Source organism: Thalassophryne amazonica, chromosome 7, assembly GCF_902500255.1.
Source record: "Thalassophryne amazonica chromosome 7, fThaAma1.1, whole genome shotgun sequence".
Taxonomy (NCBI): domain Eukaryota; kingdom Metazoa; phylum Chordata; class Actinopteri; order Batrachoidiformes; family Batrachoididae; genus Thalassophryne; species Thalassophryne amazonica.
In genome coordinates, this window is record NC_047109.1 from 25,181,522 (window position 1) to 25,201,089 (window position 19,568).

Sequence of the window (19,568 nt, forward strand, 5' to 3'; positions counted from 1 at the left end):
AAACTCCAGACATCTCCACGTCACTACATATTCAGTCCCTGATTGGTCATCGCGGCGCGATGAGAACTACAGCACTACAGGAAGTGGCAGGATGAAACGGCAATTAAAAAGTATCAAACGCCGTTGTTCGCGTTGTCGCTGTCGTCACGGGAGGTCTCCGGGAGCGCTCCCGGAATTATTCGACATGTTGAATAATTTTTTCGACGATTCCCGGTAAAGCCGGAACTAATCCACGCCCCCTAGTGCCGGCGTTAACAACGGTGTGTGATCCTTAAGACGGCCAAAAACTCTTCCGGGACGCTTCCAGGAGCTCTTACCGTCTGTGTGTAAATGGGGCTTAAGGTACCACTCCGCACCAGAATTCTGGACCATGTCGCTATCCTGGCAGGTTGTGACCTTGTTTAAATTACAGCCACCTATGAATGGGCTCAGAAATGGCGCGTGCGCAAGTCCTTTGCAGGACAAAAGAAGCCCGAACACACCCCCATCTCACAGGACCACAAAAGTGAAACTCATCTTACGGTGTTTGATCAGTGTATGTTTTGTTGACTGGAGCGGTGGTGTTCATAACAGCTGGCTTAAATGTTGGTATTAAAAATGTTTGACTGACATGGGAGGTGATGGTCTAGTGCAGGGGTGGCCAAGTTCGGTCCTCCAGAGCCACATTCCTGACACTCTTAGTTGTCTCCCTGCTCCAACACACCTGAATCCAATGAAAGACTCGTTAGCAGACTTTTAATGAGCCTTTCATTGGATTCAGGTGTGTTGGAGCAGGGAGACAACTAAGAGTGTCAGGAATGTGGCTCTCGAGGATCGAACTTGGCCACCCCTGGTCTAGTGGTTAAACATTGGGCTTGAGACCACAGGATCCTCTGTTCAAATCCCAGCTGGACCGGAAAAAGGTCCCTAATTCCAACGCTGCTCCCAGTGTGTAGTGAGCAGTGATGCCAGTAACGCGTTACTTAGTAACGCATTACTCTAATCTGACCACTTTTTTAGTAACGAGTAATCTAACACGTTAATCTTTCCAAATCAGTAATCAGATTAAAGTTACTTCTCCAAGTCACTGTGCGTTACTATTATTTTTGCATTGTGGGTCGACAGCAGCATTAAACTTGGGCAGGGGGTCGGGGTTTGACTGAACTGCCCACTTTAAGTGAACTGTGAGCTTTTCATCCGCGGTTTTCTGCAGCAGCTACGACTCGTCCTCACCTCTTAAAGCGTGGTGACATCATCACACCTGCACTGAGCTTTGCAAAGACATATTTATTCTTTTTTTTTCTCTGCTTTATTTAGAATTCTGAGCCGAGCCGCTCCGTATCTGCTGGATAAAAACAGCTGATCCTCCACGACGCGTCAACAACTAACACTATTTTCCACTCAAATGCACCTAAACTCTCTTTCTGAGGACTGCATGATGTGAAAACACAATAAAATGTTCTTACCTGTAAATCTGGTCATGTTTTCTGCATAAATAAATGTTATCCATTCTTTGTGCTCAAACACCAAAGCAGGGGCGAATCCAGATGGAATGGGGGCATGGGGAAGGGATGTGCCACCCCTCCCACAACACCCCTAGATTAAAGGTCCAGTTTTGAAGCCTTTTTTTGTTTACTACAACTACTAATACTACTTATAATAATAATAATTTCGACAAGTAAAATGTTTAGAGAGAATTTAAATGTTAGAAAAATGGTAGAAAGAATTTAATAGTTACATTTATAAACAATGCAGGTTAGAAATTGCAAGTTTTACTGTTACAGTGCTGTCAGCAGTTAAATATGAGGTCAAGAAAGAGGTCTTTAGTTTACTTTTTATAAAACAAGTATTTATTTTCACTGAAGTCAAGAAAGGGTGACTATAAAGTGAGTTTTGGCAAAACAGGTATCATTGTCATGTTGAGGTGGCAGAGGGTTGTTGTCGGCAGCTGGGGAAAGTAACTAAAGTAACTAGTAATCTAACTTAGTTACTTTTACAATTGAGTAATCAGTAAAGTAACTAAGTTACTTTTTCAAGGAGTAATCAGTAATCAGTAATTGGTAACATTTTTTCAAAGTTCCTGTGGCAACACTGGTAGTGAGCGCCTTGCATGGCAGCACCCTGACATCAGTGTGTGAGTGTGTTTGTTTGAATGTGAAGCATAATTGTAAAGCAATTTGAGCATCTGATGCAGATGGAAAAGCGCTATATAAATGCAGTCCATTTACATGTTTACTTAGTAACTGTTGCACCATCAGTGGACCTAATGTGTCACCAAGATACCTGCTAATTAGCACTAACTTGGTGATAACATGTAAATTAAGTGACACCAAAATTTCTCTCGACAGAAAAAGTATTAATACAATAACATGCTTTTGGAGGGCGGTTTGCATTTTCAGAGGCCCGACATCCACGCCCAGTTGCCCAAAATGACAGATATTCGCCCTCGTCTAACTCAGGCGAATATCTGTCATTGCGGGCGACGGCATGGATGGATGGAGGGACTCAGAAAATGCCTACCACACGACAACTGCATGTTATTTGCATTATTATCACTTACTTAGATACACAACACGTGGACTCACATTAACAGTATTTAATGTAATTTAAAAACGCACGAGACCCAGCAAACACGTACATAAAAAAATTGGCTCACTTTAAGTTTGTCTTGTTGGCTGGAATGCCCTGCTCTCCAAATTCGCCAGTGTATCCTCATCAAGCTGGCTGCTTTGGCTGCTGTTCATTGTCGTACTATCCGTGTTAAATTAATCATCCAGAAAATCCATATTGGGACCAACACACACTTCTCGCCTTTTTGTTTTTTTCTCTGCGGACAGTTCTTGGACTGCGCACTATGACGTCATCAGTTTATGCACAGCGGGCGGGTATTGGAATAGCCAGGTAGCGTAAATGTAGCGTAAATGTAAATTTATGCTACTGGCCCAGCAACGCCTCAGTAAGTGATAATAATGCACCAATGTCTTTGATGATCCGTTATTATAGTTGGGCTGTTGTACAGTCAGGGTACATAAGTGGATTTTAAAAAATTAAAGTTTGGTTTAATGACAAGGTGGAAATGACCAACAAAGTTTAGTTTGCCATACATGGATAACTACTACTGGTCTGTCAGCAGCAATGGTCATTTGGTTTGATATCCCCATTTGTTTACCAGCAGAGCTCTAATTATACCAGTTTTTACCAAAATATCTGTGTCATTTCCATGGTGTCTAATTTTGTTGGGCTGCCAGAACTGTTAAATGGGCTGACTTCCTGATCAAAATGTACTGTATAACAATCTAACTCCCAGGATCATTGCCCAGTGGGAAAACGACGTGAAATAGGCATTTAAAAATAAAATGTCTTGTCTGTCAAAAAATGTACTTTCCTGAAATAGAGTGCATTTCTAACTCAAGTATCAGTGTTATGTGAATAATATTTTTTTTTGTTTGAAAGAGGTAATCACTATCTGTGATGCTACAAAAGGTTGTGTTCCTAATTCATACAAATGTCTTTAATATTGAGGTGTAACTGTCCGTCTTTCAAAAACTGTCCACTCCGGAAATGCTTATAGTCCATTGTTATTTGAGAATGCAGAAAAACAACAGTAGTTACATACTCTGAATACATATTTAGCATGAACTGTTTTTTGTAGCTAGTATATATGGGTAGATTGCACTAATGTTAGTTTGTTTAATTTACACAATTTTCTTAGTAAAATAAAAAAAATGTCTGGAAAGTATAGCAGATCGTATCTGTGAGCTCATATATGTAAACATCTGATGGGTCTGAAACTTTGGGTATTTAAGTTCCCCAGTAGATATTAGGGCTGCCACAAATGACTATTTTGATAGCCGACTAGTCATCGATTATTTTTGCGATTAGTCGACTAGTCGGATCATACATAATTTCCTAAATTAAGGTCTGCAGCATTTTCCGAGAAACGTCGGGATGAAAACATGAACATTTACAAATCAGTGACTGTTTCTTAGACTTCATTTACATCAATCATTCAGAAATACAAACTGTGTGGTACTTTGTGGTACTTGATGGTAAATCTGTGTCAGGTAGGCAGTTCTCAAAAACTAAATGTCCATTCTGGAAGGAGACAAGTGAGGGAAGCCACCAAGACACAACTCTGGAAGAACTTTTGACTTCTATGAGTGGAGAAACTGGGAATAGTGCAACATTTTTATTTTATCTTCATTTTACTTATACTCCCAACTTTTTCTGATTTGTGGTTGTTTCTGTTGCATTTCTGAAATTACAGAACTGCTATAAAGAAAAGTGTGAACATTTTATTGTTTTAAAACTTTGTGGAGCAAATGTATACACCAAACTCTTATAAAGAAGGAAAAAAAAATACACAGACATGTGCAGGAAAACTTTGATATAAACTGAACAGAACAATGCAAGCTGATTTGACTCCCCATATTTTTTGTATAAATAAATCAGAACAAAATAAGATGTAACTCACTTTGAAATGAATAAAACACATAGCTGCTTGTATTTTTATTCTGACTTCATTTCATTTTAGTGTGATGAAGTCATTTTTTTCTCCTCATCATTCACATTTTGTGCTTAAACACTACATTAAGCTTAAGATTGAATAAATACATACCTTTGGAAAATAACAGCTGTTAAAGTTCAGAGTTCTCACCTGCTTTATGTGATCTGTGCCTCTGAACATCACTGCAGCTTCTCCACAGCAGGGTTTTTTTTAACCCGTGAATGCGTAATTTTTCCTCAGTTCATTTATATATTCTCATTTTTTAAGGATTTTTTAAGGATATTTGACCGTTTATTTCATCTCATGATCTCATAAATTCAGTATATGATGCGCACATGGCGTGAACAGGACGGTGCTATTAGAAAAATACCGGTAGAGAAAGAGCAGAGAAAAGTAAAGGCAGTTTCACTTTTTTTTTTTTTTTACATGTTCACTCGGGTTAAAATCCTCTCTCTCTGCTCCGCGCTCGCTGTCTCACGTGCACTGATGGTTCTCAGTAGAATGCAACGTCTCGTGCCTCTGTTCGCAGTCTGCAGCGAGTTGACTACGCACGCACGCACACACACACACACACACACAGCTCCTCCAGTAAACTGCTCATTTTAGACAGCGTTGAACAAGACGGCCGCTGTTTTAATTGGTCGTCTTATCCAAGTTTGAACATTCAAATGACGGCAGGACGGCTCGCTGCCTAAAACTATGAATTGAGAGAAAAACAAAGACTTAAATAAAATAAACGACAACTAATTTAGTAGTCGACGGTTTCATTAGTCGATGTTGTCATGACTAGTCGACTAGTTGTGGCAGCCCTAGTAGATATGGATGAATAACTTGACCAGAGTAACTACTAAGATTTTTTTTTTTTTTTTTTTGTGGCACTGACTTGTGTACCCTGATTGTAAAACAGCCCAGTCAACTACACAGCAAGTCATATTCTCAGATATTTGTACTGAAATGGACAGTCAGTTGAACGGGTCAAGTCCACGGCAGCTAGCAGCCTCTGCTATCAGAACCCCATATCTGGTGCACAGCATTGTGCTCAATTTGTGCCTTTATGGCTTTAAGGCTTTTGTTCTTTAGCTGAAATTGTTACTTGGTTTTAGTCTTACAGTTTACAGCTATAAATAAGAAGACAAAGTCATGGAATGAGTCTCTGACTGATAAATTGTAGCATGGTATTGACCTAGTGCTGGCTTGAACATTTGTGTTGATAAATTAGGAGATATTTCCTGAAACGTTTCTTTTGTCTTCTGACACTGCATTTTAACGTGAAAACATCCAGCTGTGTTGCTGACCTCACCAAGCCACCACACTGGGATTTGGGCAAATAGAGTATTGGCTGTGATGCGTTCAAAATTTAAACTTATATTTATGATGTATATAGAGATTTTTGGTGTCGATTTGTGAGTATAGAAATATAAAATGGAGCCAGGTGGACAAATAATGAAAAACTATGGCTGTCACGGAATAATAAATTACAATAATCAATTATCTTTTCAGTAAATGGGAGGTCCTTGGAAACTCTTGGTGAAAGCAGGTGTTCAAATTCAAACTCATCCAAATCAGTCTCATTTAGGATTAGAAAATCATAAAATTATGTTCACGTTATGTGCACACAAGATGTGCGTGACACATGCATAGATGGCACACTTTTCTATCCCTCCCTCTGTCTGGTCTTATGGTCAGTGGGAGATAAATAGAACTAGTCGTGTAGATGAGTGCTAACCTGGGAAAAAAAACATTAAAAATGCATCATCGACAGTCTGCTTTGGCCAGCTTCATGCTCAAACATTGAACATAGGTTGAAAAGTCCCTGTAGAATTGCGTAGTAATAAATCCTCAGGCGCATCATTCCGACATCAAGAACGTTTTGTTCTCTTCATAAAGACTTCCAAACAAAAACACACATTGTTGCTCATTGAGGATAGCCACTTTTCATCTATCACCATTAAATGTTATCCATGCAAGTGGCTGGCATCATATTTTTCAGTAAATTATGATTTGTGCTGATTACCAAGGAATAAATGGTACTGCCTTGATTTACTCATTTATCAACAGTGTCCTTCCAGCCCCCAACCTCTTACTTGTCAACCCCCCCCCAATTGCACTGCTGTATAGTCTTATTTAGTGAATCTTTCATTTTCTGCAGATTGTCTATGTGGCACCTATGAAGGCCTTGGCAGCTGAAATGACAAATTACTTCAGCAAGCGATTGGAACCACTGGGCATTACAGTTAAAGAACTCACCGGAGACATGCAGCTAACCAAAGGAGAGATCCTACGAACACAGGTACACACACACACACACACACACACACACACACACACACACACACACACACACACACACACACACACACACACACACACACACACACACACACACACACACACACACACACACACACACACACACACACACAACTTGTTCAGTAAACACCTTAAAGGGTACAATAATAATCCAAAAATCCATTGCTCACTGTAGAGACAGCTTTACTACATGGTACATTTTATCACGACTGGTAAACGGTTGTGGCAGGACACAAATGCAGGACCCGGACTCAAGGCTTTGTAAGTAAAATCAGTTTACTTGGATGGAAAACGGGGTCTGGTACACAGGTAGGCAGTCCAACAAGACAAACAAAAGCAAGAGCATCAGGCTGGCGCATGGTCGAGAGTACAACCAGGGGGTCCAAAAAACACGGGTGGCAAGCAGGTCGAGAACAATGGATACAGAGCTGGTGAGAAGGCGTAGAGCACATCAATGTGGCGAGGAAGCAGGGCAAAAAGAGGATCTTAAATATTCCCAGGTGATGAGGTGCAGATTGGGAGCAGGCGTGTGTGGAACACACCAGAATGAGGGTGTGGCCAGAGAGAGGGAAACACCCACCACCAAGAAACAAGAGAAACAGGGACAGATAAACCCAAGCAGGAAAAAACTCCAACAAGAGAATAAGCCTAAAACGAAAGAGAAACGTGGCAAAAGCATGAAAACAAAACCAGGCAGAAACTCACATCCTGACACATTTAGTATGTAGGAATTTCTGGCTCTTGGAGAAATGCCACAGCAGCAAGAAGAGGTTTTATTTTTAAAGACAGTTCCAGCATGATTTGGACTTGCAGATTATGTCCTTAATTTATTGCATTTATTTATTACTATTGTCTTATGATTTAGTGTTTATAGGAAAAATGCCCAAGTAAGTAGATATGGGCAGATGGGGAAAGTCAAAAGTTTAATAACTATTCTGTGTCTGTTCATGGAGATTATTGTTATACGCACTCTGAGTGCTCTTCTAGTTCAGTTCACGGCTGGGACTGTGCTCTGGTGCTGCACATTGCCGTGTCCACCACAAAATGAAGCCTCATTTCATTCTTGTATCCAATAAAAATTAAGTTGCAGATACTTGAAGTTGTTAAAAGGAGGAACATGATGGTGAACAGTCACGCATCTTTTTTTAGCTTTATTTTTCCTCTGTGTAGCTGCTATAAACGTTCAGCTACATTCTAAACATGCTGGGAAGTTGAAAATTGATGGCTCTGCTTGACAATGTGGTGCATGGTCTGAAATGTACAGCCCAGGTGTATTTGGGGCATCTGCCCACACAGTACTGCTACTCAGCAGAAAATATATGTGCAAGCAAGGCGCTGAGCACAAAGGCCTGAATTAAGTCACCCGCTATAATTACTCTTGGCTGTGTTGGGGCCGTGGTTTTCGTCATCCTGGTCGCGGCACACTGGACCAGCTCTACACGCTCCATCGGGTGCTCGAGGGTTCATGGGAGTTTGCCCAACCAGTCCACATGTGTTTTGTGGATCTGGAGAAGGCATTCGACCGTGTCCCTCGGCGCACCCTGTGGGGAGTGCTCCGGGAGTACGGGGTCCGGGGTCCTTTGCTAAGGGCTATCCGGTCCCCGTACGACCGCAGCAGGAGCTTGGTTCGCATTGCCGGTAGTAAGTCAAACCTGTTTCCAGTGCACGTTGGCCTCCGCCAGGGCTGCCCTTTGTCACCGGTTCTGTTCATTATTTTTATGGACAGAATTTCTAGGTGCAGCCAGGGTGTAGAGGGGGTCTGGTTTGGGAACCACAGAATCTCGTCTCTGCTGTTTGCGGACGATGTGGTTCTGTTGGCTTCGTCAAATCAGGACCTTCAGCGTGCACTGGGGCGGTTTGCAGCCGAGTGTCAAGCGTCCGGGATGAAAATCAGCACCTCCAAATCCGACGCCATGGTTCTCGACCGGAAAAAGGTGCTTTGCCCTCTTCAGGTCGGTGGAGTGTCCTTGCCTCAAGTGGAGGAGTTTAAGTATCTCGGGGTCTTGTTCACGAGTGAGGGACGGATGGAGCGTGAGATCGATAGACGGATCGGTGCAGCATCTGCAGTGATGCGGTCGCTGTATCGGACCGTCGTGGCGAAGAGAGATCTGAGTAGGGGGGCAAAGCTCTCGATTTACCGATTGATCTACGTTCCTATCCTCACCTATGGTCATGAGATTTGGCTCATGACCGAAAGAACGAGATCGCGAGTACAAGCGGCCGAGATGAGTTTCCTCCGCAGGGTGGCTGGGCGCTCCCTTAGAGATAGGGTGAGGAGCTCGGTCACTCGGGAGGAGCTCGGAGTCGAGCCGCTGCTCCTCCACGTCGAAAGGAGTCAGTTGAGGTGGCTCGGGCATCTTTTCCGGATGCCCCCTGGACGCCTCGCTGGAGAGGTGTTCCGGGCATGTCCCACTGGGAGGAGGCCCCGGGGAAGACCCAGGACACTCTGGAGGGATTACATCTCTCGGCTGGCTTGGGAACGCCTTGGGTTTCCCCCGGAGGAGCTGGAGGAGGTGTGTGTGGATCGGGAGGTCTGGGCGGCTTTGCTTGAGCTGCTGCCCCCGCGACCCGACTCCGGATAAAGCGTAAGAAAATGGATGGATGGATGTGTTGGGGCCAGGTCAGTTCTGGGAGCATGAGCTGATGCTGTGCATTGCTGCATACATGATGCTACGGAACAGTCTTGAGTCCTGGATGGCAGGTACCTGGGTAGGTAACCAATCCATCCGCGCCTGTCGATAGTAGCTCTCTGTCTGCTGCAGCCAAGTGCAATGTGGACATTAATTTGGCCTTTTACAGTTGCTGGGGTCCTCCACATTCAAGTATCTGTGTACTGGGTCATGGCCAAGTACATGCAATGCATTCGGAAAGTATTCACAGTGCTTCACTTTTTCCACATTTTGTTATGTTACAGCCTTATTCCAAAATGGAGTAAATTAATTTTTTCCCTCAAAATTCCACTCACAACGCCCCATAATGGCAACATGTAAAAACTTGTTTTTAAAATTGCTGCAAATTTATTAAAAATAAAAAGCTAAGACATCACATGTATGTAAGTATTCACACCATTTGCTCAATACTTTGTTGATGCCCTTTGGCAGCAATTACAGTCTCAAGTCAGGTTAGATGGGAACGTCAGTGCACAGCCATTTTCAGATCTTTCCAGAGATGTTCAGTCGGATTCCGGTCTGGGCTCTGACTGGGCCACTCAAGGACACTCAAGGACAGCTTTCCCTCACCCTGACTAGTCGCCCAGTTCCTGGTGCTAAAAAACATCCCCACAGCATGATGCTTCCACCACTATGCTTCACTGTAGGGATGGTGCCTGGTTTCCTCCAAACATGATGCCCGGCATTCACACCAAAGTCTTCAATCTTTATCTCATCAGACCAGAGAACTTTCTTTCTCATGGTCTGAGAGTCCTTCAGGTGCCTTTGGACAAACTCCAGGTGGGCTGCTATGTGCCTATAACTAAGGAGTGGCTTCCGTCTGGCCACTTTACCATACAGGTCTGATTGGTGGATTACTGCAGAGATGGTTGTCCTTCTGGAAGGTTCTCTCTCAGAAGAGTCTTGGTGGATTCCAACTTCTTCCATTTATGGGTGATGGGAACCACTGTGCTCATTAGGACCTTCAAAGCAGCAGAAATGTTTGTGTACCCTTATCCAGATTTGTGCCTCGAAACAATCCTGTCTCAGGGGTCCACAGACTGTTCCTTTGACACCAGCTGTGGGACCTTATATGTAGACGAGGTGTGTGCCTTTCCAAATCGTGTCCAATCAACTGAATTTGTCCCAGATGGACTCCAGTTAAGCTGTAGAAACATCTCAAGGGTGATCAGTGGAAACAGGATGCACCTGAGCTCAAATTTGAGCTTCATGGCAAAGGCTGTGAATACTTATAATGTGATTTCGTATTTATTTTTTTTAATAATTTGCAAAAAAAAAAAAAAAAAAAAACTTTTTTACATTGTCATTATAGGGCATTGTTTTTAGCCGTTTGAGGGGGACAAAAAAAGAATTTCATCCAATTTGGAATAAGGCTGTAACATATTTACAAATGTGTAAAAGTGAAGCAATGTGAATGTTTTCTGGATGCTGCAGCCATGCAGCTGTAATTTTTTCCAAACCCTAATTCTTGTTCAAACTTGGGTCTAAATGTAAAAGTTGTAATGTCACAGCCAATGTTCTGTTTGACACAATGTCATTCTAGTGGTAGCTGGTATCTGTGACTGAGTACCAAAGATGCCCAGTCCTCACCTCAAGTCACTGGTTAGTGTCTTGGTCCTATAACCAGGGTTTGCATTAGAAGTTTTGGCCTGAGACACACTCGGTATTAGAAATGCAAGTCCCAAGGCCAAGCACTGAGTCCCAGCACAAATGCCAAATTCAATCCATAGAACTGCTAATTTCAGGAGCTCCTCAAGTGTGCTACAGTATGTTAAGAAAGGTGGAAAATGATGTCATGAAAGCAACGTGTCTCTAAGATTATTTACACTCAACAAAAATATAAACGCAACACTTTTGGTTTTGCTCCCATTTTGTATGAGATGAACTCAAAGATCTAAAACTTTTTCCACATACACAATATCACCATTTCCCTCAAATATTGTTCACAAACCAGTATAAATCTGTGATAGTGAGCACTTCTCCTTTGCTGAGATAATCCATCCCACCTCACAGGTGTGCCATATCAAGATGCTGATTAGACACCATGATTAGTGCACAGGTGTGCCTTAGACTGTCCACAATAAAAGGCCACTCTGAAAGGTGCAGTTTTGTTTTATTGGGGGGATACCAGTCAGTATCTGGTGTGACCACCATTTGCCTCATGCAGTGCAACACATCTCCTTCGCATAGAGTTGATCAGGTTGTCAATTGTGGCCTGTGGAATGTTGGTCCACTCCTCTTCAATGGCTGTGCGAAGTTACTGGATATTGGCAGGAACTGGTATATGCTGTCATATACGCCGGTCCAGAGCATCCCAAACATGCTCAATGGGTGACATGTCCAGTGAGTATGCCGGCCATGCAAGAACTGGGACATTTTCAGCTTCCAAACTTCTTAGTAGGACTAGCTGTTAAAAGATCCCAAATAGTCAGCAAATCAATTGCTGGAGGTACCCTCTTAAATGAGAATGGGATCAATGAGCACAAGGTGCCACCACCACGCCACATCTTCAGTTGTTTGCCCCAGCGTCATTGAGTGTTTTGGCCACTTACAACAAGACACCCTCTGCTGAGGTTGGCCCATCCCAGGCTGATCAGACCCGGGCGTGCAGCATATGGGGGGGGCACCCGACGGTCACTTGAAAGCCCACGTTGCCTCTTTACGTTTCAGCCATAACCAGTAACTGCTCCGTTCTGCTACAGTGGCAAGTTCTTTAATTAACTTCCTTTGGGCCTGCCCTCTGATCCCTACTTCCTTCAAGAACTTTGTAGTAGATCTAGCCACAAAGCCTCTACAACCAACCTCCACAGGGCACACCTTCACACTCCATCCCCGCCCCTCTGCTTCAGCCGCTAAATTGAGATATCGCAGTCGCTTCCTTTCAAATGCCTCCTTGATGGCATCCTCCCATGGAACCGTCAGCTCAACGATGAAAACACGTCGGCAGGATTTAGACCATAGGACCAAGTCAGGACGCAAGTTGGTCGCCAAAATTTCAAGTGGGAAAGTGAGCCTCTGACTGAGGTCCACTTGCATTTCCCAATCGCGGGCTATATTCAGCAGGCCCGGCTCCGATGATAAATTGCTCCCTCTTTTTTCTCCTTCCCGAATAAAAATCTTGCGTTGGAAGGTAGACTGGGGATTTACGGGCATGGTATTAACAATTACCCTCCTATTCTCGAGTTCAGCAGCCAAGCACTTCAGCACCTGGTTGTGGTGCCAAGTGTATCTTCCCTGTGTCAGGCTTGCCTTACACCCCACCAGGATATGTTTAAGGGTTGCCGGGGCTGCACACTGGACACAGGCTGAGTCCTCTCCATACCAAACATGTAAGTTGGAAGGAGATGGTAGGACATCGTACGTGGCTCTAATCATGAAGCCCAACCGGTTAGACTCCATGCTTCTTAAGTCGCTCCATGTAATTTTCTTCCTCTCCACGCCTTCCCACTTCATCCAGCGTCCTTGCTGAACTTGGGATACAGCTGTAGCACACCTAGCTGCCTCTTCCTGGTTTCTCACTTCCTCCACCACCATGTGCCGCCGTTCCGCTGGGGTAGCCTTATGCCATGTGGCTGCTGTTACTTCCAGACCCAAACCACCTCTGCCATGCTGGACATGCCCCACTATGTCCCGGTGTCTGAGGGACATAGTGGTAAGGAGAGAACTCCATTGCCATACAATGCTATACTGGTAAGACATTTAGGTAATCCCAGCCATTTCCTCACTTGCGCACTCACTAGCCTCTCCAACCTCTTGGCTTGTGATAGTGTGACCTCATAGATGGATAATGGCCACATAAGACGGGGCAACAGCCCAAACTGATAGCACCACAACTTCAGCTTTCCAGGCAGATCTGTATTGTTGATCATCTTAAGGCCATTGATAGTGTCCTGTCTGAGCTGCTCCACCTGCTTCGTATCCTTAAGCTCTGCACTATACCAACGGCCGAGGCTTTTAATCGGCTTCTCCAGAACTGTTGGTATTGGCACGTTGTTAATATAAAACTTCTTATTTACAAGCTGACCTTTAACAATGGAGATACTGCGAGATTTACTAGGTTTTACCGCCATTCGTGCCCATTCATTATTTTCCTGTAGTTTACTCAAAAGGCGTTTAGTGCATGCTCCTGTTGTTGTTACTGTTGTCATATCATCCATATATGCTCTGATTGGAGGAAGACAGATTCCACTCTCTAAGCGTTCTCCTCCAACCACCCACCGGGACGCGTGAACAATGAGCTCCATTGCCATGGTAAACGCCAGTGGAGATATGGTACAGCCTGCCATTATGCCAATCTCAAGCTGCTGCCAGGCTGTTGTACCAGCCTGTGTATCAATACAGAACTGAAGGTCTTGGAAATACGCTTTAACCAACCTAGTGATACATTCTGGGACTTGAAAAAAGTTAAACGCCGACCACAGAATCTCGTGAGGCACTGAACCAAATGCATTGGCAAGATCCAAAAATACCACATGCAAGTTCTTCCTCTCTCTCCTAGCCATCTGCAACTGGTGCCAGATGACACTTACGTGTTCCAGACATCCTGGAAATCCACTTATTCCTGCCTTCTGCACTGAGGTATCAACAAAGTTGTTCCTCTGCAAGAAATCCGAGAGCCTCCTGGCCACGACTCTGAAGAAAACCTTTCCTTCAACATTCAGAAGACTGATCTGTCGAAACTGATCAATAGTTGAAAAATTCTTCTCTTTGGGAATCAAAATCCCTCCTGCCCGTCGCCATGCCTTTGGTATAATTCCTTTTTTCCATACCACTTTTATTTGCCTCCAGAGGTACCTCAGGACTCCAGGCGAGTTCTTATAAAACCTATATGAAACACCATTAGGTCCGGGAGCTGAGGCAGATTTTGCCCGCTTTACTGTACTTTCGACTTCGTTCCATGTAGGGGGCCCTATTTCCATCTGGTGCTCCAATGGATGGATTGGTGGCATGTCGTATGGAATACTGACTGGCACATACCTCTGTTTATCATAGTAAGTCCTCCTCAAGTGCTCCTCTAGCTCCCTCCTGGATACATTTAGAGACCCCGTTTTCTCCTTAACGAAGAGATGTTTAACAAACCTATAGGGGTCTCTGAAAAAGGCATTCCTTGTTCGTTCCTTCTTCTTATGTTGCTTTCTCAAAGATTCTGCTCTTCGCAATGCTGTTAGACGCTGTTTAATGTCTCCCTGGAGTACCTCAAACCCTTTCTTCTCCACCTCTGTGGCCTTCTTCCACTGTTTTCTCAGGGCCCTTCTTTCTTTCACCAGTCTCTCAATCTCCTGTTGTCTTCTGGACTTGAGACGCCTCCCTGGTTCCTTCCGTTCTTTCAAGTTCATACTCTTTTTCAAATCTCTCTTTTCCATAACTATAGATGATCTCCCCCATCTTATTCAACTTCCTTTCTGCACATCCTTTCAGACCTCCTAGGAGACAAACTATGTCTGCATCTATCGTTTCCCACTCCTTTTTCTGACAGGATTTGGGCCACAAGATTTGAGGCTTTCGTCCCTTCATACCCCTCTCAACTGCCATCCGTGGCTGGATGGGCTCCAAATTCACCGGAGGATTCGTGCCTGATTGAGCCTCAACTGGGGTTCTGATACCCTGTGGACTATGGTGTGTATCCTGCCATTGGGCTTCACTCGACTGATTTGCCCCACCTCTAAGGAAGTAATTGTCAATGCGAGGCCCCTTGCCGACCTCTCTCAGGCATTTTTTCCTTCCCTGGTGGATCCTAAGACCCTTCTCTGATGTAACTTTTTTCCAGCCACAGATGCAGCTTTGTAGCCTATGTTCTAGTGGTGCTTTCACTCCATCAACTGATATGCTGATCACCTGATTCGTTGTCGTATCCATTGCAAGGTTTGTTACCGTGTGATCCGTCATTGAGTCATCTTGCGCCCCCGCTCTCGCAGACTCTAGGGGTGTTTTCCTTATAGAAATTTCTGTAGCCATAGAAGGGTAGAACCAATTCACTATTAGTGAACGGCTCATACCAGCAAGGGAAGCTAACCCTTGCCGGTCCCAAGGGGTCTATTCCCTCCTGCCAGCAGTCTCTCCAAGCCGTCATCCAGTCTTTCCCGGGTTGTCAGCTACTCTTTCATAGCAGTCACTGGTTTAGTACCAGACATCAAACTTCTTAGTAGGACTAGCTGTTAAAAGATCCCAAATAGTCAGCAAATCAATTGCTGGAGGTATCCTCTTAAATGAGAATGGGATCAATGAGCACAAGGTGCCACCACCACGCCACATCTTCAGTTGTTTGCCCCAGCGTCATTGAGTGTTTCGGCCACTTACAACAAGACACCCTCTGCTGAGGTTGGCCCATCCCAGGCTGATCAGACCCGGGCGTGCAGCATATGGGGGGGGCACCCGACGGTCACTTGAAAGCCCACGTTGCCTCTTTACGTTTCAGCCATAACCAGTAACTGCTCCGTTCTGCTACAGTGGCAAGTTCTTTAATTAACTTCCTTTGGGCCTGCCCTCTGATCCCTACTTCCTTCAAGAACTTGAATGAATGAATGAATGAAAACTGTTTATTTCGAACATTTGATACAACAACAATTACAAGATAGATCAGTAAAGACAACAACAAAAAAGTTCCTACTGTGTACCCAACATGTCCGAAAAGGGGTAGGGTGAAGCATCAGCTTATTTATCCCTACCCCTTCTTCCCCACAACCAGTAATACCCTTTGCCACATATACACATAGATTCCTACACACCTAAATCGATATCAATATATATATATATATATATATATATACATATACATACACATACACATATATATATACATACACACATCAACATACATACACATATATACACATATACATATATACACATATATATACACAAACATAAATATACACCTTCACATACCTACTTACATACAAAATACTATATATTTACAAGTCGAAGCAAAAAACAAAAACACCCTAACCCTCATTACCCTTCCTCCTCCCTATACCCAGAAAAAAACATATTTTTGTACCGCTGTTTGAACTGGTTCATGCTTGGACATTGCTTGAGCCCCACTCCCAATCTGTTCCACATCCTCACCCCACAGACAGAAATACAGAAACCTTTTAATGTTGTTCGTGCCCACTGATGCTTTAAATTAAATTTCCCCCTCAGACTGTAATCCCCTGATCTGTTAAAAAACATATTTTTAATATTTGCTGGAAGTAAATTGTTTATTGCTTTATACACAATTTGTACTGTTTGAAAATGAACCAAGTCTGTGAATTTTAAGAATTTGGATTGTAAAAATAGTGGATTTGTATGATCTCTATAGCCAGTATTATGAATAATTCTTATAGCTCTTTTCTGCATTACTGATAGTGATTGTGTTGTACCTTTATAAGTATTACCCCATACCTCTGCACAGTACTGTAAATATGGTAAAACCAGTGAGCAGTAAAGAATGCGGAGTGAGTTGTGGTCCAGAATATGTTTCGCTTTGTTTAGAACTGAAATGCTTCTTGACAGTTTACTTTGTATATGTTTTATATGAGTCTTCCAGTTTATCTTATCATCTATTATCACCCCCAGAAACTTATTTTCATGTACCCTTTCAATATCTACCCCCTCGACTTGTAACTGAACCTGTATGTCTGTATTACAATAGCCAAATAACATGTATTTTGTTTTACTTAAGTTTAATGATAATTTGTTTCTGTCAAGCCATATTTTCAATTTTCCCATTTCTATACTGATCCTCCTCAGTAACTCCTGCAAATCCCCCCCTGAACAAAAAATGCTTGTGTCATCTGCAAATAATACTAATTTTAATATTTTGGAAACATTGACAATATCATTTATATAAATTAGAAACAGTTTTGGACCCAATACTGACCCCTGTGGGACGCCACAAGCATTGTCCAAGCATGATGATGTATATTCCCCCAACTTCACAAACTGTTTTCTGTTACTTAAGTAGCTTCTCACCCAGTGCAACACCAACCCCCTAATCCCATACTGTTCAAGTTTATTGATTAATATGTCATGATTAATTGTATCAAAAGCCTTTTTAAGGTCTATAAATATTCCAACTGAATGTAATTTGTGGTCTATGGCGTTTGTAATCTCCTCAACTGATTCTATTAATGCAAGTGATGTTGAACTATGTGCTCTGAATCCATATTGACTATCAGTAAGTAATTTATGTTTATTTATGAATTTGTCTAATCTATTATTGAATAACTTTTCTAATAATTTGGAAAATTGTGGAAGCAAAGAAACAGGTCTATAATTTGTGAAGTGGTGTCTATCCCCAGTCTTATACAGCGGCACAACCTTAGCTATTTTCATTTGATTGGGAAATTTACCGGTTTGAAATGATAAGTTACAGATGTATGTTAATGGTTCTACAATCCATTCAATGACCTGTTTTACCACCACCATATCAATTTCATTTAAATCGGTAGATGTTTTATATTTACAATTATTCACAATGTCTATAATTTCATTTCCATCCACTGCTGTGAGGAACATTGAACAGGGATTTCTTTCTATAAGATTATTATCCCAATCCTCAGATTGGGAATCGGGAATTTTTTCTGCCAAGCTTGGTCCAATATTTACAAAAAAATTATTAAAACCGTTGACTACCTCATCCTTATTTTCCTTCTTGACATTATTATCAATGAAATACTGAGGGTAACTCTGTTTTTTATTACCATTTTTGATAATGCTATTTAATATATCCCATATTCCTTTAATATTGTTTTTGTTATTATATAATATGTTACTATAATATTCCTTCCTACATACCCGTATAATATTAGTTAATCTATTTTTGTATTTCTTATATCTATTTTCTGCCTCTTTAGTCTTTAGTTTTATGAATTCTCTATACAGTGTATTTTTCTTATTACATGCATTTCGTAACCCTTTCGTCATCCATGGTCGAGCTTGGATTTTTTGTTTTCTGTAGTCTTGTTTAATTGGACAATTTTTATCATATAATGATGTAAATATTTGTAAAAAAGTTTCATATGCACTATCAACATCACTTTCACTGTATACCTTTTCCCAGTTTTGCTCCTGTAAATCCTTCTTTAGTGTGTTCATGTTTTCCTCTGTCCGCACTCGCCTGTATTTTATTTTCTCCTCTGGCTGATTCCGCCGAATGGTTTCTATTATAAACGATGAAAACTGGTAGATGATCACTAATGTCATTGATTAATAATCCACTCACAGTGTTATTCTCAATATCATTGCTGAATATATTATCAATTAAGGTAGCACTATGGGATGTAATTCTGCTTGGCCTGGTGATTTTTGGATATAAACTCATACTGTACATTATACTGATAAATTCATCTGTTATTTTATGCTTATTTGGATTGAGCAGATCAATATTTAAGTCACCACAAATGAACACAGTTTTTTGATTAGTTTTTGAGAACATTTTTCCCATACAGTCAGTGAATGTTTCAATACTAGATCCTGGTGCTCTATATATACAGCTGACTAATACATTTTTGCTTTTTTCTTCACATATTTCAATAGTTATACATTCTAATAAGTTATCAATCACAGTTGTCATATTGTCTACTATTTTATAATCCATGTTCTTATCCACATACACAGCCACTCCTCCTCCACTCTTATTTTTTCTGTTTACACAATTAAATTCATATCCATCCAGTTCAAAATCCATTCCTTTATCTTCATTGATCCATGTTTCTGATATAGCAATTATGTTAAATATTTTTTTAAACAGACTTAAATATTCTTTAATGTTGTTAAAGTTTGCATATAGACTTCTGCTGTTGAAATGGATTATTGATAATTTGTTATCCGTTTTAATGATCCGATTAAACTGTTCATCTGTATAATAGCAACAACTGTCATTGATATTTGAGAAGAAATTATTGTCCGGGTCTATATCGTGCTCCAAGTCCAGTACATTGTGGTCTGTGTATTTAAATGTTCTCAGTTCTACTTTTCCATGATCAGCAATCCTTTGAGTTATATCCTTCTTGTCTCCAGATGTAGATGAATAGGTAGTAGATGAATAGGTTCCTCTGGTCTGTGTCATGGTGTTGTGATGTGTTTGTGTCCTCATACCTTATTGGTCATATTTGTCCAGA

At 42.0% G+C, this 19,568-nt stretch overlaps 1 protein-coding gene across 1 annotated transcript in view; it reads left to right on the forward strand.

Moving 5' to 3' along the window:
* ascc3 (activating signal cointegrator 1 complex subunit 3) overlaps nucleotides 1–19,568 on the forward strand; it is a 626,361-nt gene that overhangs the window by 192,403 nt on the left and 414,390 nt on the right. The window contains 1 exon segment of the mRNA XM_034173960.1: nucleotides 6,636–6,776. Within this exon segment, the coding sequence (XP_034029851.1) occupies nucleotides 6,636–6,776 (141 nt within the window).